The sequence below is a fragment of the Aegilops tauschii genome, chromosome 7 (assembly GCF_002575655.3).
Source record: "Aegilops tauschii subsp. strangulata cultivar AL8/78 chromosome 7, Aet v6.0, whole genome shotgun sequence".
Classification (NCBI taxonomy): Eukaryota; Viridiplantae; Streptophyta; class Magnoliopsida; order Poales; family Poaceae; genus Aegilops; species Aegilops tauschii.
The window spans coordinates 78,812,078-78,833,335 of NC_053041.3; the positions used below are offsets into that span (position 1 = coordinate 78,812,078).

The 21,258-nt window shown below is 49.4% G+C and overlaps 1 protein-coding gene across 1 annotated transcript; it reads right to left on the bottom strand.

The window, feature by feature from the left end:
• Nucleotides 1-1,380: 1,380 nt before the first annotated feature.
• LOC141026857 (uncharacterized) lies at nt 1,381-1,860 on the bottom strand. The gene has a single exon (XM_073503719.1). The coding sequence runs from the start codon at nt 1,858-1,860 to the stop codon at nt 1,381-1,383; it is 480 nt and encodes a 159-aa protein (XP_073359820.1).
• Between the last annotated feature and the right edge of the window lie 19,398 nt (nt 1,861-21,258).

Genomic DNA, 21,258 nt, shown 5'->3' on the forward strand with positions numbered 1-21,258 from the left:
GGGTTCCCGTCCCATTGAACTACCATATTCAAAAAATTGACTGATAACTACCAAATTTTTTAAATTTTGTGACTAAAAACTACCACTTTTGATAAATGGCCAGTTTAGACAATTTAAACGCGTTTATGACAGGCGGGGCCCATCCGTCAGGGCTGACATGGCAGCAGAGTCAACTCCGTTTGTTTTGACCATTAGGGTTGACCGTTCTGACAAGCGGGACCCACATCAACCATCTTCTTCCCCCTCCTCTCTCTCTTTTTGGCATTTCAACAAACATCTTATGTGCATAGGAGAAAGCAGGTGAGCTCCGGCCGACGACGGCCGCAAGCGTGCTCATCCAGCTGCTCTCGTGTCGATTGGGAGGAGCAGGTGTACGCCGGCGTGGCTGAATTCAGCGGTGCTGCTCGTCCTCCACCTAGCGTACCTCGCCAGCAAGCTCGCGACTCTGTCCGACGTCGCGCTCGCCGCCTGCGCCATGCTTCGCGGCGACCGGCCGAGCTCGTCCGCGGCACACCCCGGCCTCTTCGCCGGCGCCGCGCTGGTCACCGCCGTGGAGCTCGCGTCCACGGCCGTCCCGACGTATTATCTTGACTCCTGGTACATGTACAGCTCGAGTCACTCGGACACCGGCGGCGTGGAGTCGTTCGTGCAGGGCGTCCTGCTGTTCGTCTTCCTCGCCACACTCCTCTTCCGCCTCTGCCTCGCCGCGGTCTTCCCGGTCGCCATCGCTGCGTCGGCGACGGCGGCGGCAGAGGAAGCCAGCGACGGTGCTGGCGGCGCAGCCGCTCATCTCCAGCGCGCGTGACAGCTCATGAGCGCGGCCGTGAGCTGGAAGGAGGCCGCCGTGCAGGTGGTCGTCGTGAGCGTCGTGCAGGAGGTCGCTCTTCCCTTGTCGTCGCCTCCTTGCCTTAGATGCACGGAAGGTGCTTGTTGAAATGCCCAAGAGAGACAGAGGAGGAGCAGAAGGAAGGTTGATGATGACTTGTGGGCCCCACTTTGCATAACGGTCAACTTGACAGTCAAAACAAACGGAGTTGACTCTGCTGCCATGTCAGCCCTGATGGATGGGTCCCGCCTGTCATAAACGCGTTTAAATCGTCTAAACTGGTCATTTTTCAAAAGTGGTAGTTTTTAGTCACAAAATTAAAAAATTTGGTAGTTATCAGTCACTTTTTTGAATGTGGTAGTTCAGTGGGACGGGAACCCCTAATGTGGTAGTTTTTTGTCAAATACTCCTTTTTTTTGAAAGGACACAGGAGAGCTGCGCATTTCATTTAGAAGAACGGCGAGAGAAACGCCAACTGTACATAGCGAGAATAAAGCTCCCCAAAAAAAGTAGAAAAAGAAAAAAAAAAGGAAAAACGCGAAGAACCAAGACAGCTACTCTCGCATCATCAAGTGTCGGCCTCCCGCCAGCGCCCAGGAGATCCTCTCTTCGTCAACTCTGAAAAGGACCAATGCAGGTGAGCACTCCACGTTCCGGAAGATGCGATCATTGTGCTCCCGCCAAATTTCCCAGATCAGCAGCAGCACCAAGGAGCGCGCCCTCTTTGCCGTCGCCGGGACGGCGGACAGCTCGCTAAGCCAAACCTCCATGGTGCCATTCCCACGCCAGGACGAAGGCGAAAGAGCCGGAAGCTGGAATTTGTTAGCCGCCAGGTCCCAGAGGCTGACCGTCCAAGGACATTGCAACATGAGGTGCTCAGCTGTCTCGAGGTTCCGCCGACATAGTGGGCAAAAATAAGAGTTCGGCCATTGCCTAGCCAGCAGCCTATCGGCAGTCATGATCCTTTTTTGCGCAAGAAGCCAGGCAAAAAACTTGTGCTTCGCCGGCGCCCAAGCTCTCCAAATCGTGGACATCGCTCCGTAAGCCACAGAGCCCGTGAACTACAGCATGTACGCCGAGTGCGCGGAGTAGCATCCATTTGTCGAAAAACGCCATTCGAAGGAGTCGATCTCGGTCGCAACGAGAGGTGCCACGGCAGCTAACTTTGTCCAGAGCGCGACAAAGGATGGAAGGGTGTCAGCCGTGATACGCCCTTGCAGGTCCCGTATCCAACGGCCGTCAGTGAGGGCAGAAGCCACCGTCCGGCGCTTGCAGGCAGTAATATTGAAGATGTCGGGGGCAATGAGGCATGGGGCTTGCCCCTCCAACCATGCATCAAGCCAGAAGCACGCCTTTCGCCCATTTCCAAGCTGGCAGCGAGTTGCCATGGCAAACAGCAAGTGGTCGGTCATGGAGCATGGCGTTGGGAGTCCCACCCATGGTCGAGTAGGGGCAGTCCTCTCAAACCAAAGCCATCGCAGCCGTAGCGCAATGCCAAACTGCCGCAGGTCCATGATACCAAGACCCCCAAGATTCTTCGGCCTGCAGATCCGGCGCCATGCCACCTTACAGTGACCGCCATGACAACACTCATCGCCACGCCATAGCCAGGCCCGACGCAACTTATCGATTTCCTTACGAGCCCAGGCTGGCAGTTCAAACATAACAAGCCAGTAAACTGTCATGGATGAGAGAACAGCGTTGATAAGCATGAGTCGGCCTGCTGTCGTTAGGAGGCGAGCCTTACAGCAAGCCAGGCGCGCCCGAATTTTGTCCAGCAATGGCTGATAATCAATCTTGCGCAGCTTCCTGAGGGAGAGTGGTAATCCCAGGAACCAGGTTGGCATGGCAGCGATACGGGCGCCGAAAGGGGCGACTATGTCCTGCATATCTAGCCCATCGCACCTGATGGGGATCACAGAGCTCTTCGCAAAGTTTACCCGCAGTCCCGTCACATCGCCGAAAGCGGAGAGAATGGATTTGAGTACCACCAGTTCATCCTTTATAGGGTTGATGAAGAGGGCCACGTCATCGGCATATAAGGAGACGCGCACCGGTGGAATTCTACCTCGCAGCCGCGAGAGCAGGTTGCTTTCAACCGCCTTGTTGGTGAGACGTTGTAAAGGCTCCATGGCCAGGATGAATTGGAAAGGGGAGATGGGGTCACCCTGACAAACTCCCTTGGCATGGTGAATTGGGTCTCCAGCGCATCCGTAAGGATCATAGCGATCCATTCACACCAGTGCTCACCAAAACCCCGTGCCCTCAACATGTTTAGCAAGTAGGGCCAGGCCAGCATATCAAACGCTTTGGCAATATCCAGCTTCAGAAAAAGCATAGGGCGTTTAGTCCGATGGAAGTGGCGAGCCAATCCTTGAACGAACATAAAGTTGTCTTGGATGCTACGTCCTTTGATAAACGCGCTCTGTCCTGGCGAGACAAGTTCCGGGAGACGCTTAGCGAGGCGCATCGCCAGAACCTTGAGAAATAGCTTGGCAACGTTGTGCAGCAGACTGATCGGTCGATAATCTGACAGTGCATTTGCTCCATCCACTTTAGGAATTAAGACAACGTGAGCCCCATTCATTTTATCCAGGCCACGAGGGTTTAGCTGATATAGTTGTTGAAACGCGAGCAGGAGATCAGAGATGATGATGTCAGCAGTTGCCTTGAAAAAGGATCCAGAAAAACCGTCCGGTCCAGGAGCACGGTCACCCGGCAGGTCCTTTATTGCATTTATAATCTCGTCCGCTGAGAACGGGGCTTCAAGTTCAGTAAGGTTCAGTCGCGGCAAATCTAGGCCCGCCCAGTCAAAATCTGCCACCGCTGCCGCCAGTGTGCCAATGATGCTTGTGAAATACTCTTTGGCCACCTGCTCCTTGTGAGCCTGATCCGTGGCGATGGCCGTAGGTGTACTGAGCCGGGCTATGAAGTTTTTACGGCGTCGGCTGTTGCATTTCAGGTGGAAAAACTTAGAATTTGCGTCCCCAAAACGCAACCACTTTACTCTAGCACGCTGCCGCGCCTTAATGTGCTCCACCACACACAGTCCGAGGATCCGGGATTTGAGGTCATGCCAGAGTTGCATCTCATCCTCTTCCAAGAGTCTGGACTCTTGCGCGGCGTCGAGAAGGAGAAGTGTATCCTGTGCCATAAGAAGCTGCAGTCTAATGTCTCCAATGCAATTTTTCTGCCAAAGCTTGAGGGTGTGTGCCGCTCATTTGAGCTTGCAGTCCAGCCGCCCAAGGGAGTTGAGCGGGGGGCATGGCTGATTCCAAGCAGAGGTAATCACCTCTCTGAACCCTTCAATATGGGTCCAGAAAGCCTCAAAACGGAAACGCGGCGATCTTCGCGGTGTGCTTTCACAGGTCAGAAGCAACGGACAGTGGTCGGACATAGCCGTGGCTAATGGTTGCAATCTTGCATTGGGAAATCTCAGGTCCCAAGCCGTGTCACAGAACGCTCTGTCAAGGCGGACCAGCGTGGGGTCGGCCTGTTCATTGGACCAGGTGAAACGGCGCCCAAATAATTTGATCTCTTTGAGCTCGCTATTGTTTAGTGCATCACGGAAGCGTCTCATCATCCGGATATTCAGATTGGAGTTGTTCTTGTCTCGCGCCTCATAAATGAGGTTAAAATCTCCAACAATTACCCATGGCCCAGGAGTGACAGCACGGATTCGTGCAAGATCAGCTAAAAAGAGCAGCCTGGCATCATCGTCACATGTAGGGATGTAAACGGATCGGATCGGATCGGATAATGCTTTTACCATATCCTTTATCATATTTTTTTGTCGGATAAGCGGAGCGGATAATGACCAGATGCGGATCGAATGCGGATTATATCGGATTACGGATTCGGAGCGGAGGCGGGGCGAATTCGGACCGGAAACGGATTAAACATATCGGATGATAGACATGATTTATTTCTACTATGCAAAAATAGGACGTGGCTAGCGAGCGCTCGGGCGCCTGCTCATGTGATCCAGCGCTCCTGCCATATATAAAAAATGCAACCGGTCCTTCCACACGCACTTCCAAAAAAGGAAAGCACTCTGGTCCCTAGCCATCATCTCCCCCCCCCCCCCCCCAAACACGATCCTGTTAAATCAGCCTAGATCTTGTCGTCACATGCATTTGTTAGGGTTCAAAAATTCTTAAAAGTCATAACTTTTGATTCAAGTATCGAAATCCAGTTTCGTTTTCACTGTTGAGTTTCTCACGATGAGTTCTTCAAAACTAGATCTCATATGGGTAGGTTTCATCAAACTTTTTTTGTGGGCAACTTTTGGTGAGATGGAGGCAACTATAGTGCTACACGGAAACAACTTCTTCTTTTTATCCTAGTAGACTGTCTATTAGGTTGGTTTGCATAAAACGAGGAAAAAAACACAAAACATCATACCCCTTTAGTGTTACATGCAAAACAACTCCGCTGGACTATGTGTACCTGTGAATTTTGCTAACATTATCCTAACTTGCCCATCATGGCTACTCGGTTGTCTATTTTTTGATGGTTAGTTGCCTATGGTTGATGTTTAGTTGCCTACAAATACAATAAATTGTCTATCATTGATGCCTAGTTACCTGATATTGGTAATTAGTTGCTTATCATTGTTGCCCAGTTACCTAACTTTGCAGAAATAGTTGCTACAGTATTGTGAAGTGTTTTATCATTATTTTTCTAAGTTGCCTACAAATACTCTGAAGTTGCCCCGATTCGCCACCAAGTTGCCTACCATAACTAGCAATAGCAGACACAAGAGTATCAACGGTAGATGACATTATAGTATTATAAGCAATTTAGAAACAACGACTTGTGACCATGAACAATAGGAAACTTAGAAGTACCGGTGAGGAAGTTAGGAGAATTCCAGACAAAATTAATTAGGACACAAAATGTAGAGAAGTTGCCTATTATTAGCACTAAAGTTGCCTCTAGTAGAAAGGAAGTTGCTTATGAAGGTGATGTGATGTTATATACGTCTGTTTCAAAGTTGTTCTCTATTACTAGTTCGTTGCTTATTGTTGGTAATTAGTTACTTTTAATGGAGTGAAGTTGCTTCTGTTTAGCACTAAAATTGCCTCATCTGGCATTAAAATTGTTTTTTAATCACCGAAACATATCCATGTGGGGTTTAGTTTTGCAGAGCTCGTCGCAACATGGGTAGCCAATACTTGCGCGCTCAGTACTGTTGGTGGGCAGACCCCCCCTAGAAAAGGAAAGCACACATATCGTATACCATCCATCCCCACACAGTTTCGAAATTTGAAATCCTAATGGATGACTTAGATCCCATAAAAACCTTTTGAAATTGTAGGCAACTTAGGTCCCTTATGGACAACTTTCATAGTATTCTAGGCAATTGTGGATCACTCGTAGCCAACTTCGTAGCGACTTAGGCAACTTGGTTTCTGACGCCATGTTAGATAAGTTTCCACTCTATGGTAAGCGACTTTCACAGTACGGTAGACAACTAAACAATCTACAACATAATTTCTAGACCATGGTAACCACCTATTACACAAGTGCACACAGCTAATTAGGAGGCTACTAGGCGAATTCACTTATATACATGGTGCAATTCCTTTAATATCAAAGTTGCTGATTTTTAGCACTAAAGTTGCCTCATATAGCATCAAAGTTGTTTTTTAAAGAAGATCATCAAAACATATCCAAATGGGATCTGCTTTTGAAGAGCTCGTCACGAGGAAACCAACAGTGAAAACGGTTCTTCGTTTTGAGACCCGGTTCAAAAGTTATAACTTTTTGAAAAAATTGGAACGAAATAAATAGGTGACGTTAGCACATGCATGTGCATCGGCGGTGGCTATCCACATGCACGCTAGCACAGTCCCCACACACTGCCACCAATTGTTGTGTTAAAATAGACAAAGCATCAGCTCATGCATGCATCAGACGGATCACGCGCGTGCGCTCGCAACGTCCAGATAGCGCAGCTGCGCGTTTAAGTATTTAGGGCAAAAATATCGGTCTACTATTCACATTGTTTTGTAGTAGTTATTAAGATGGAGCCTACTCTACTCGACTACTACAGAATTAACTTGGTGTTCATACTGGTACGTGACTGCATGCAAGGAAGAAGGAACCACTACGGGTGTTCATACTTGTTCATACTTAGTATTCCTATATACGTGTATATGTACGGAGACCACCGTTCGGACGAATCGCCGTCGTATATGTACGCAGTCGCAGACCTCCGTCTGATGCGCCGCCGGCACATATGTACGCAAAGGTCCGTCTTGACGCCGCCGGCGTATATGTGGATTACCCCTCGTCATGTATGGGTTTAGTGTAGATCATGACCACGAGCCCACAACCGTTGTGCATGCAGAGAAGAGAAGCGATGCATTCATGCATACAGTATACCTACCTTCGTCCTTAGACGCCCTAAACTCACATGATTCATTGCATCTAGAAAAACATGGAAGATCAGAGTGCTCACCTCCTTCGCTTGGACCGGCGCCGGCATTTTTACCCATTGAGCCGGACTGACTTGCCGGAGAGAGGAGGCCGCCGTTGGCGGCGCAAGACAAGACGACGGCTGCGTGTAAATTGTGATTGTGGTCTCGTACTAGGGTTAGGTTAAATTCTATTTATATGTGGTTATTTTTATTAATGGTCAACGTGGGCATTTGGGCTCCTCCATTGGGCTAAATTTATCGGATAATCCTATTTGACAATCTCGGATAATCCGCAAAAAATAACGGATAATCCATATCCATCGGATATTACCAATACCATATCCGCCGGATATCTAGTTGACCAAAATCCGTATCCGCATCCATATCCGCCGGATTTGTGTAAGTGCATACCATATCCTTAAAAACGGATGCGGAAGCGGATTCGAAATGGAAATTATCCATACCATTTACATCCCTACTCACATGGCCCATAGACCGTGGTGATCGACCATGGGGCATCTCCCGTGCGAGGATTTAGTGTAATTGTTATGGCAAAGGAGGAAAGATCAGTGTTTGAGACCTGAAACAGATGGGTGTCCCTCCCCTTGTCGCAGTTGCTGGAAGGATGGCCTGACCAGCAAGCCGAGGCCAACCAGTTTCAGAAACTTCAAGGGAGGGAAACACCTCCCGCTTGGTCTCCTGCAGGCACACGAGAGAGCAACGGGTCTGATCAATGAGTGATCGCACAGTTGCTCTCCGCGCACGGTCGTTGAGGCCCCGCACATTCCAGTTGAAAATTGTGCAGCTACTCATCAGGACACGGGTCATCAACACAGAAAGCAGGCCAGCGGCGTGCGCATGGAATTGCAAATGGTACGGCCGGTGACAAACACGGGCGCCCCACGAGGTCGCCAAAAGTACACAAGGACATAGAACCACGGCGGTGTGGCAGCTACGCCACACGGCACACTCGGAGCTAGGTAGGCAAGCTAACATGAGAAACAGACGGACCCATCAGCAAACTAGCTAGAAACGCGGCACTCAGGCGGCGCTATGATACGTCTCCAACGCATCTATAACTTTTGATTGTTTCATGCTATATTATATTCTGTTTTGGATGTTTAATGGACTTTATTATACACTTTTATATTATTTTTGGGACTAACCTATTAACCGGAGGCCTAACCCAAATTGCTGTTTTTTTGCCTATTTCAGTGTTTCGAAAAAGAATATCAAACGAAGTCCAAACGGAATGAAACCTTCGGGAACGTGATTTTCGGAACAAACGTGATCCACAGGACTTGCAGTCCACGTAAAGAAAGCAACGAGGAGAGCACGAGACAGGGGGCGCGCCTACCCCCCCCAGGCGCGCCCTCCACCCTCATGGGGCCCACGTTGCTCCACCGACGTACTTCTTCCTCCTATATATACCTACGTACCCCCAAACCATCAGAGGCATCCACGAAAACCTAATTTCACCGCCGCAACCTTCTGTACCCGTGAGATCCCATCTTGGGGCCTTTTCTGGCGTCCTGCCGGAGGGGGCATTGATCACGGAGGGCTTCTACATCAACACCGTAGCCTCTTCGATGATGTCTGAGTAGTTTACCTCAGACCTTCGAGTCCATAGTTATTAGCTAGATGGCTTCTTCTCTCTCTTTGGATCTCAATACAAAGTTCTCCTCGATTCTCTTGGAGATCTATTCGATATAATCTTTTTTTGCGGTGTTTGTTGAGACCGATGAATTGTGGGTTTATGATCAAGTTTATCTATGAACAATATTTGAGTCTCCTCTGAAATCTTTTATGTATGATTGGTTATCTTTGCAAGTCTCTTCAAATTATCAGTTTGGTTTGGCCTACTAGATTGATCTTTCTTGCAATGGGAGAAGTGCTTAGCTTTGGGTTCAATCTTGCGGTGTCCTTTCCCAGTGACAGCAGGGGCAGCAAGGCACGTATTGTATTGTTGCCATCGAGGATAAAAAGATGGGTTTTATTGTTGGGGATCGTTGCAGAATTTTAAAATTTTCTACGCATCACCAAGATCCATCTATGGAGTATACTAGCAACGAGGGGAAAGGAGTGCATCTACATACCCTTGTAGATCGCGAGCGGAAGCGTTCAAGTGAACGGGGTTGATGGAGTCGTACTCGCCGTGATCCAAATCACCGATGACCGAGTGCCGAACGGACGGCACCTCCGCGTTCAACACACGTACGGAGCAGCGACGTCTCCTCTTTCTTGATCCAGCAAGGGGAAAGGAGAGGTTGATGGAGATCCAGCAGCACGACGGCGTGGTGGTGGAAGTAGCGGGGATCCCGGCAGGGCTTCGCCAAGCGCAAGCGGGAGGGAGAGGTGTTGCAGGGGGAAAGGGAGGCGCCAGGGGCTGTTGTTTTGCTGCCCTCCCTCCCCCCCACTATTTATAGGGGTCCTGGGGGGGCGCCGGCCACCCTGGAGATCCCATCTGAGGGGGGGCGGCGGCCAAGGGGGTGCCTTGCCCCCCAAGGCAAGTGGGGCGCCCCCCACCCCTAGGGTTTCCAACCCTAGGCGCAGGGGAAGGCCCAAGGGGGGCGCCCCAGCCCACTAAGGGCTGGTTCCCTTCCCACTTCAACCCATGGGGCCCTCCGGGATAGGTGGCCCCACCCGGTGGACCCCCGGGACCTTTCCGGTGGTCCCGGTACAATACCGATAACCCCCGAAACTTTCCCGGTGACCGAAACTGGACTTCCTATATATAATTCTTCACCTCCGGACCATTCCGAAACTCCTCGTGACGTCCGGGATCTCATCCGGGACTCCGAACAACTTTCGGGTTTCCGCATACTAATATCTCTACAACCCTAGCGTCACCGAACCTTAAGTGTGTAGACCCTACGGGTTCGTGAGACATGCAGACATGACCGAGACGCCTCTCCGGTCAATAACCAACAGCGGGATCTGGATACCCATGTTGGCTCCCACATGTTCCACGATGATCTCATCGGATGAACCACGATGTCGAGGATTCAATCAATCCCGTATACAATTCCCTTTGTCAATCGGTACGTTACTTGCCCGAGATTTGATCGTCGGTATCCCAATACCTTGTTCAATCTCGTTACCGGCAAGTCACTTTACTCGTACCATAATGCATGATCCCGTGGCTAACTCCTTCGTCACATTGAGCTCATTATGATGATGCATTACCGAGTGGGCCCAGAGATACCTCTCCATCATACGGAGTGACAAATCCCAGTCTTGATCCGTGCCAACCCAACAGACACTTTCGGAGATACCCGTAGTGCACCTTTATAGTCACCCAGTTACGTTGTGACGTTTGGTACACCCAAAGCACTCCTACGGTATCCGGGAGTTGCACGATCTCATGGTCTAAGGAAATGATACTTGACATTGGAAAAGCTCTAGCAAACGAACTACACGATCTTTGTGCTATGCTTAGGATTGGGTCTTGTCCATCACATCATTCTCCTAATGATGTGATCCCGTTATCAATGACATCCAATGTCCATAGTCAGGAAACCATGACTATCTGTTGATCAACGAGCTAGTCAACTAGAGGCTCACTAGGGACATGTTGTGGTCTATGTATTCACACATGTATTACGATTTCCGGATAACACAATTATACCATGAACAATAGACAATTATCATGAACAAAGAAATATAATAATAACCATTTATTATTGCCTCTAGGGCATATTTCCAACAGTCTTCCACTTGCACTAGAGTCAATAATCTAGTTACATTGTGATGAATCGAACACCCATAGCGTTCTGGTGTTGATCATGTTTAGCTCTAGGGAGAGGTTTAGTCAACGGATCTGCTACATTCAGGTCCGTATGTACTTTACAAATATCTATGTCTCCATTTTGAACACTTTCACGAATGGAGTTGAAGCGACGCTTGATATGCCTGGTCTTCCTGTGAAACCTGGGCTCCTTGGCAAGGGCAATAGCTCCAGTGTTGTCACAGAAGAGAGTCATCGGGCCCGACGCATTGGGAACCACCCCTAGGTCGGTAATGAACTCCTTCATCCAGATTGTTTCTTGCGCTGCCTCTGAGGCTGCCATGTACTCCGCTTCACATGTAGATCCCGCCACGACGCTTTGCTTGCAACTGCACCAGCTTACTGCCCCTACATTCAAAATATACACGTATCCGGTTTGTGACTTCGAGTCATCCAGATCTGTGTCGAAGCTAGCGTCGACGTAACCCTTTACGACGAGCTCTTCGTCACTTTCATAAACGAGAAACATATCCTTAGTCCTTTTCAGGTACTTCAGGATATTCTTGACTGTTGTCCAGTGTTCCATGCCGGGATTACTTTGGTACCTTCCTACCAAACTTACGGCAAGGTTTACATCAGGTCTGGTACACAGCATGGCATACATAATAGACCCTATGGCCGAGGCATAGGGGATGACACTCATCTTTTCTCTATCTTCTACCGTGGTCGGGCATTGAGCCGTGCTCAATTGCACACCTTGCAATACAGGCAAGAACCCCTTCTTGGACCGATCCATATTGAACTTCTTCAATATCTTGTCAAGGTACGTACTCTGTGAAAGACCAATGAGGCGTCTTGATCTATCTCTATAGATCTTGATGCCTAATATATAAGCAGCTTCTCCAAGGTCCTTCATTGAAAAACACTTATTCAAGTAGGCCTTTATGCCTTCCAAGAATTCTATATCATTTCCCATCAATAGTATGTCATCCACATATAATAAGAGAAATGCTACAGAGCTCCCACTCACTTTCTTGTAAACACAGGCTTCTCCATAAGTCTGTGTAAACCCAAACGCTTTGATCATCTCATCAAAATGAATGTTCCAACTCCGAGATGCTTGCACCAGCCCATAGATGGAGCGCTGGAGCTTGCATACCTTGTTTGCATTCTTAGGATCAACAAAACCTTCCGGCTGCATCATATACAATTCTTCCTTAAGAAAGCCGTTAAGGAATGCCGTTTTGACGTCCATCTCCCATATCTCATAATCATAGTATGCGGCAATTGCTAACATAATTCGGACGGACTTCAGCTTCGCTACGGGTGAGAAAGTCTCATCGTAGTCAACCCCTTAAACTTGTCGATAACCCTTAGCGAAAAGTCGAGCCTTATAGATGGTCACATTACCATCCGCGTCTGTCTTCTTCTTAAAGATCCATTTATTTTCTATGGCTCGCCGATCATCGGGCAAGTCAGTCAAAGTCCATACTTCGTTTTCATACATGGATCCTATCTCGGATTTCATGGCTTCAAGCCATTTGTTGGAATCCGGGCCCGCCATCGCTTCTTCATAGTTCGAAGGTTCACCGTTGTCTAACAACATGATTTCTAGGACAGGGTTGCCGTACCACTCTGGTGCGGAACGTGTCCTTGTGGACCTACGAAGTTCAGCAGTAACTTGATCCAAAGCTTCATCATTAACTTCCTCCCCAGTCGGTGTAGGCACCACAGGAACATCTTCCCGCGCTGCGCTACTTTCCGGTTCGGAAGGGGTGACTATCACCTCATCAAGTTCCACTTTCCTCCCACTCAATTCTTTCGAGAGAAACTCTTTCTCCAGAAAGGACCCGTTCTTGGCAACAAAGATCTTGCCTTCGGATCTGAGGTAGAAGGTATACCCAATAGTTTCCTTGGGGTATCCTATGAAGACGCATTTTTCTGACTTGGGTTCGCGCTTTTCAGGTTGAAGCTTCTTGACATAAGCATCGCATCCCCAAACTTTTAGAAACGACAGCTTAGGTTTCTTCCCAAACCATAATTCATACGGTGTCGTCTCAACGGATTTCGACGGAGCCCTATTTAAAGTGAATGCGGCAGTCTCTAAAGCATAGCCCCAAAATGAGAGCGGTAGATCGGTAAGAGACATCATAGATCGCACCATATCCAATAGAGTGCGATTACGACGTTCGGACACACCATTTCGCTGAGGTGTTCTAGGCGGCGTGAGTTGTGAAACGATTCCACATTTCCTTAAGTGCGTACCAAATTCGTGACTTAAATATTCTCCACCACGATCTGATCGTAAGAATTTTATTTTCCTGTCACGTTGATTCTCAACCTCACTCTGAAATTCCTTGAACCTTTCAAAGGTTTCAGACTTGTGTTTCATTAGGTAGACATACCCATATCTACTCAAGTCATCAGTGAGAGTGAGAACATAACGATATCCTCCGCGAGCCTCAACACTCATTGGACCGCACACATCGGTATGTATGATTTCCAATAAGTTGGTTGCTCGCTCCATTGTTCCGGAGAACGGAGTCTTGGTCATCTTACCCATGAGGCATGGTTCGCACGCGTCAAATGATTCGTAATCAAGAGACTCCAAAAGTCCATCTGCATGGAGTTTCTTCATGCGTTTGACACCAATGTGACCAAGGCGGCAGTGCCACAAGTATGTGGGACTATCGTTATCAACTTTACATCTTTTGGTATTCACACTATGAATATGTGTAACATCACGTTCGAGATTCATCAAGAATAAACCATTGACCAGCGGAGCATGACCATAAAACATATCTCTCATATAAATAGAACAACCATTATTATCGGATTTAAATGAGTAGCCATCTCGAATTAAACGAGATCCAGATACAATGTTCATGCTTAAAGCTGGCACTAAATAACAATTATTGAGGTTTAAAACTAATCCCGTAGGTAAATGCAGAGGTAGCGTGCCGACGGCGATCGCATCGACCTTGGAACCATTCCCGACGCGCATCGTCACCTCGTCCTTTGCCAGTCTCCGCTTATTCCGCAGTTCCTGTTTTGAGTTACAAATATCCGCACCGGTATCAAATACCCAGGAGCTGCTACGAGTACTGGTAAGGTACACATCAATTACATGTATATCACATATACCTTTGGTGTTGTCGGCCTTCTTGTCCGCTAAGTATTTGGGGCAGTTCCGCTTCCAGTGACCACTTCCCTTGCAATAAAAGCAGTAGTCTCAGGCTTGGGTCCATTCTTTGACTTCTTCCCGGCAACTGGCTTACCAGGCGCGGCAACTCCCTTGCCGTCCTTCTTGAAGTTCTTCTTACCCTTGCCTTTCTTAAACTTAGTGGTTTTATTCACCATCAACACTTGATGTTCCTTTTTGATCTCCACCTCCGCTGATTTCAGCATTGAATATACCTCAGGAATGGTCTTTTCCATCCCCTGCATATTGAAGTTCATCACAAAGCTCTTGTAGCTTGGTGGAAGCGACTGAAGGATTCTGTCAATGACCGCGTCATCCGGGAGATTAACTCCCAGCTGAGACAAGCGGTTGTGTAACCCAGACATTCTGAGTATGTGCTCACTAACAGAACTATTTTCCTCCATTTTACAGCTGAAGAACTTGTCAGAGACTTCATATCTCTCGACCTGGGCATGAGCTTGGAAGACCATTTTCAGCTCTTCGAACATCTCATATGCTCCATGTTTCTCAAAACGCTTTTGGAGACCCGGTTCTAAGCTGTAAAGCCTGCCGCACTGAACGAGGGAGTAATCATCAGCACGTGATTGCCAAGCGTTCATAACGTCTTGGTTCTCTAGGATTGGTGCTTCACCTAGCGGTGCTTCTAGGACATAACCTTTCTTGGCAGCTATGAGGATGATCCTCAGGTTCCGGACCCAGTCCGTATAGTTGCTGCCATCATCTTTCAGCTTGGTTTTCTCTAGGAACGCGTTGAAGTTGAGGACAACGTGGGCCATTTGATCTACAAGACATATTGTAAAGATTTTAGACTAAGTTCATGATAATTAAGTTCATCTAATCAAATTATTCAATTAACTCCCACTCAGATAGACATCCCTCTAGTCATCTAAGTGAAACATGATCCGAGTTAACTAGCCCGTGTCCGATCATCACGTGAGACGGACTAGTCAAGATCGGTGAACATCTCCATGTTGATCGTATCTTCTATACGACTCATGCTCGACCTTTCGGTCTTCCGTGTTCCGAGGCCATGTCTGTACATGCTAGGCTCATCAAGTCAACCTAAGTGTATTGCGTGTGTTCCGAGGCCATGTCTGTACATGCTAGGCTCGTCAACACCCGTTGTATGCGAACGTTAGAATCTATCACACCCGATCATCACGTGGTGCTTCGAAACAACGAACCTTCGCAACGGTGCACAGTTAGGGGGAACACTTTCTTGAAATTATTATAAGGGATCATCTTACTTACTACCGTCGTTCTAAGCAAATAAGATGCAAAACATGATAAACATCACATGCAATCAAATAGTGACATGATATGGCCAATATCATTCTGCTCCTTTGATCTCCATCTTCGGGGCGCCATGATCATCTTTGTCACCGGCATGACACCATGATCTCCATCATCGTGTCTTCATGAAGTTGTCATGCCAACGATTACTTCTACTTCTATGGCTAACGCGTTAGCAATAAAGTAAAGTAATTTACATGGCGTTATTCAATGACATGCAGGTCATACAAATAAAGACAACTCCTATGGCTCCTGCCGGTTGTCATACTCATCGACATGCAAGTCGTGATTCCTATTACAAGAATATGATCAATCTCATACATCACATATATCATTCATCACATCTTCTGGCCATATCACATCACAAGGCACATGCTGCAAAAACAAGTTAGACGTCCTCTAATTGTTGTTGCAAGTTTTTACGTGGCTTCTATAGGTTTCTAGCAAGAACGTTTCTTACCTACGTAAAACCACAACGTGATATGCCAATTTCTATTTACCCTTCATAAGGACCCTTTTCATCGAATCCGTTCCGACTAAAGTGGGAGAGATAGACACCCGCTAGCCACCTTATGCAACTAGTGCATGTCAGTCGGTGGAACCTGTCTCACGTAAGCGTACGTGTAAGGTCGGTCCGGGCCGCTTCATCCCACAATACCGCCGAAACAAGATAAGACTAGTAGTGGCAAGAAAAATTGACAACATCTACGCCCACAATTGCTTTGTGTTCTACTCGTGCATAGTAACTACGCATAGGCCTGGCTCATGATGCCACTGTTGGGGATCGTTGCAAAATTTTAAAATTTTCTACGCATCACCAAGATCCATCTATGGAGTATACTAGCAACGAGGGGAAAGGAGTGCATCTACATACCCTTGTAGATCGCGAGCGGAAGCGTTCAAGTGAACGGGGTTGATGGAGTCGTACTCGCCGTGATCCAAATCACCGATGACCGAGTGCTGAACGGACGGCACCTCCGCGTTCAACACACGTACGGAGCAGCGACGTCTCCTCCTTGATCCAGCAAGGGGAAAGGAGAGGTTGATGGAGATCCAGCAGCACGACGGCGTGGTGGTGGAAGTAGCGGGGATCCCGGTAGGGCTTCGCCAAGCGCAAGCGGAAGGGAGAGGTGTTGCAGGGGGAGAGGGAGGCGCCAGGGGCTGTTGTTTTGCTGCCCTCCCCCCCCCCCACTATTTATAGGGGTCCTGGGGGGGGCGCCGGCCACCCTGGAGATCCCATCTGAGGGGCGGCGGCGGCCAAGGGGGTGCCTTGCCCCCCAAGGCAAGTGGGGCGCCCCCCACCCCTAGCGTTTCCAACCCTAGGCGCAGGGGAAGGCCCAAGGGGGGCGCCCCAGCCCACTAAGGGCTGGTTCCCTTCCCACTTCAGCCCATGGGGCCCTCCGGGATAGGTGGCCCCACCCGGTGGACCCCCGGGACCCTTCCGGTGGTCCCGGTACAATACCGATAACCCCCGAAACTTTCCCGGTGACCGAAACTGGACTTCCTATATATAATTCTTCACCTCCGGACCATTCCGGAACTCCTCGTGACGTCCGGGATCTCATCCGGGACTCTGAACAACTTTCGGGTTTCCGCATACTAATATCTCTACAACCCTAGCGTCACCGAACCTTAAGTGTGTAGACCCTACGGGTTCGTGAGACATGCAGACATGACCGAGACGCCTCTCCGGTCAATAACCAACAGCGGGATCTGGATACCCATGTTGGCTCCCACACGTTCCACGATGATCTCATCGGATGAACCACGATGCAGAGGATTCAATCAATCCCGTATACAATTCCCTTTGTCAATCGGTACGTTACTTGCCCGAGATTCGATCGTCGGTATCCCGATACCTTGTTCAATCTCGCTACCGGCAAGTCACTTTACTCGTACCGTAATGCATGATCCCGTGGCTAACTCCTTAGTCATATTGAGCTCATTATGATGATGCATTACCGAGTGGGCCCAGAGATACCTCTCCGTCATACGGAGTGACAAATCCCAGTCTTGATCCGTGCCAACCCAACAGACACTTTCGGAGATACCCGTAGTGCACCTTTATAGTCACCCAGTTACGTTATGACGTTTGGTACACCCAAAGCACTCCTACGGTATCCGGGAGTTGCACGATCTCATGGTCTAAGGAAATGATACTTGACATTGGAAAAGCTCTAGCAAACGAACTACACGATCTTTGTGCTATGCTTAGGATTGGGTCTTGTCCATCACATCATTCTCCTAATGATGTGATCCCGTTATCAATGACATCCAATGTCCATAGTCAGGAAACCATGACTATCTGTTGATCAACGAGCTAGTCAACTAGAGGCTCACTAGGGACATGTTGTGGTCTATGTATTCACACATGTATTACGATTTCCGGATAACACAATTATACCATGAACAATAGACAATTATCATGAACAAAGAAATATAATAATAACCATTTATTATTGCCTCTAGGGCATATTTCCAACATTTATATCATATTGCATGAGTTTATCCCTCTACATCATGTTATCTTACTTAAAGCATTACTCTGTTCTTATGAACTTAATACTCTAGATGCATGCTGGATAGCGGTCGATGTGTGGAGTAATAGTAGTAGATGCAGAATCGTTTCGGTCTACTTGTCGCGGACGTGATGCCTATATACATGATCATACCTAGATATTCTCATAACTATGCTCAATTCTATCAATTGCTCGACAGTAATTCGTTTACCCACCGTAATACTTATGATCTTGAGAGAAGTCACTAGTGAAACCTATGCCCCCCAGGTCTATTTTGCATCATATTAATCTTCCAATACTTAGCTATTTCCATTGCCGTTTATTTTACTTTGTATCTTTATTTCTTTTTATTATAAAAAATACCAAAAATATTATCTTATCATATCTATCAGATCTCATTCTCGTAAGTGACCGTGAAGGGATTGACAACCCCTTTATCGTGTTGGTTGCGAGGTTCTTGTTTGTTTGGGTAGGTGCGTGTGACTCGCACGTCTCCTACTGGATTGATACCTTGGTTCTCAAAAACTGAGAAAAATACTTACGCTACTTTACTGCATAACCCTTTCCTTTTTAAAAAAAAACCAACGCAGTATTCAAGAGGTAGCACGCTACCATCCTCTCCAACAGGAGCGCGGAGATCTTTGTCCGGCAGGTTGATGCGGGCCGGGGAAAGAACTCCAGCTGCCTTGGCCAGCTTGGTCGTGAGCCGCCCCAGCGGCGTCTTGAACCTGTCCACGTAGCGCTCCCTGACACGCGGCGTGAACTGAGAAGGCTTGTCGATGAACTCCAGCTGTTGTGCCAGCCTAGCTTGCGCCTTCTTCTGCTGGGTCATGCCCTTCGAGAAACCCACCTTGGCCACCCTTGTGCTTGAGCGGCGCGCCACCTCAGCAGGCGGCGGCGTGGGGATGAAGAGGGTGTCTGCTTCCGGAGCAGGCGGGTCGGCGTTGAACTTGAAAGGCGGTGGCCCCATGATGGATGGGGGGAGCATGCCAAAGACTTGGTTGAGGAAAGTGGTGTTGGCGTCCACCTCCAGTGCCTGCAGTTTGGAAGCCAGACGATTGGCGTCGATCTCTGGCTCCGGCTGGAAGGAGGCTCGACGCTCCGGTGTGCCAGAACGCAAAGGGAGGAGCGGCAGCTCTGGCTGAGCAGACCCCGCGCCCATGTACTCTGCATTGGGCCAAGGCTGCAGGGGCAAGCCACCGGGATGGGGGCGCGAGGTGGACTGCGCACCGGAGGAAGGCCAAGCTCAACCTCGGTGAGGTTCGCCCCAGACCAGGGCGGCAGGCTCGGGTCCACAAAGGGCCAAACCGCCTCGTCCGCCCCGAAACTGTCCAGGACAGACGGCGGACGACGGAAGGCCGTGTCGTCGAGCTCGAGCAGCAGAGGGTCGGTGCGGGTGATGTCTTGCCAAATGGACTCCACCTCCAGCAGGAAGGGGGACTGGTCCATCGCCCCTGGCCAAGCCACTGGTACGCCAAAGATGGCATCAGCAGCGTTTGCACCAGGGGGAGCAGCCACACCTTGGAGGACAGGGAGGGTGCGGACGTCGACGGCAGCAAAACGTGGCTGGAGCAAGTTGCCGTCGCGTGCCGGCCTCGACGAGCGCGAGCGGCTGTAGGAGCGCTCGGTGCCCTCAGACTCGGACAGTGCGCCAGTGGGAGAGCCATGGCGACGCCGGCCACCACTGGACGTGCCATGGCGCTGGTCCTGACGGCGCCTGGATGGCCCGTCCTCGCGGGCAGCTCCACCTGAGCGGCACCCGAGGAGCACACCCCGCCAAGCTGGGCCAGGGCGGCTGCGGCGACGGCGACGGCCGCGGTCGCGGTCTGCACCATCATCTTCATCTTCGTCATCGTGGCGCCTCGGACAAGGATGCTCGCTGTCACCGACGCGAGGGACGTGAGCCGGCTCAGCCCGCCCTTCCTCGACGTGGCGAGCCCTGCGGATATGCTCCTCGAGCGGCCATTGGGGGTCGTTGGCGCGCGGCATCTCGGGGTCGCGGTCAGCTATCGGGGTGTAGTCCTTTGTGGTGTCGAGGTGGATGAGCAGAGAGAAATCCGGCCCCTCTAGCCCCTCGTCCCGGGGGCAGCCCTCCGGCAGCGTCTGGCGGCCCCTGGGGTCCAGGGGTCGATCGATGATGGAGAACCCCCTTTTGGTGGGGATGTCGTCCGGACTCCATGCCCACACCCAGGCAAAGAGGCAGGCCGTGTTGGAGAGGGAGGTCGTCTGCCGCTCCAACCAGTCGACGTGGCATGTCTTCCCGAGCGCATCCTGCCCCGCCTCCTTGTTCCAGGACTGCACCGGCATGTTCTCGACGGCGATGCGGCAGTAGTACCGCCAGACACGGCGGTGGCCGTGTGCCGATGGTGACCAGGCCGACAGGGAGAGCGCGACGCCCCAGCAGGAGACGACCCCAGCGTCGAAAGCGATGTCCCGGTGCCTGAAGTGGACGAGCCCAGAGATGGCCAGGCGCATTGACGCGGGGAAGGGGAAGGAGTTAGGATGGGCGACGCGGCCGGAGTGAACCGCGGCGTGGTGGCCGACGGGGCTGGAGAGGCAGAGGCGGAGTCATCCGAGAGAGGTGTATCAGTGGCTCTGCACAATACCCAGTGTCGCCACATCATATCCTGCTGAATAACCACACATGTGTACTGTCGTTAAATAAATCATTGGTCACGCGAACCCGGAAAAAGACGGCGAAAAATTCACGGACACACGACTAGTAGTACCCAATATACTCGGCAAAAACAGTGACACGTCGTTTTGCGTTGTCGGCCGGTGTTGTCGAGTCATTGTACTATGTTTTGTCGTTTCTTTCTTTTCTCCAAATCGACAAACCGTTTGTCTTTGGTTAAAAAACAGAAACATACAAAATCAAATGAATGCATTCAAGGGCCGGTAATCCAATTCTGAGCCCAGGCTCAGCTACACCCGCCCTTACAAAAAAATCAAAATAAATACTAGAAAAATTCAAAAAATTCCAATTTGTTTGTGCGTGGTAGATAATTTGATGCGTGAGGTACGCTTCAATTTTCAAATTATTTGGACATCTGAGCAGCTCTCAGCAAAAAAGACAAATTCGGGGTCTGTAAAAATGTTTACTGTTCATGCACTGTTCTGACCCGATTTGTCTTTTTTGCTGAGAGCTTCTCAGAAGTCCAAATGAGCTAAAATTTTGAGCGGAGCTTACGTGATAAATTGTCTATCATGCAAAAAAGGATTGGAATTTTTTGAATTTTTTTTATTTTTTGTGATTTGTTTCCTGG

Excerpts from the sequence above, each read along its gene's own strand:
- LOC141026857 (XM_073503719.1), bottom strand. The coding sequence starts at position 1,860 with ATGTCCACGATTTGGAGAGCTTGGGCGCCGGCGAAGCACAAGTTTTTT.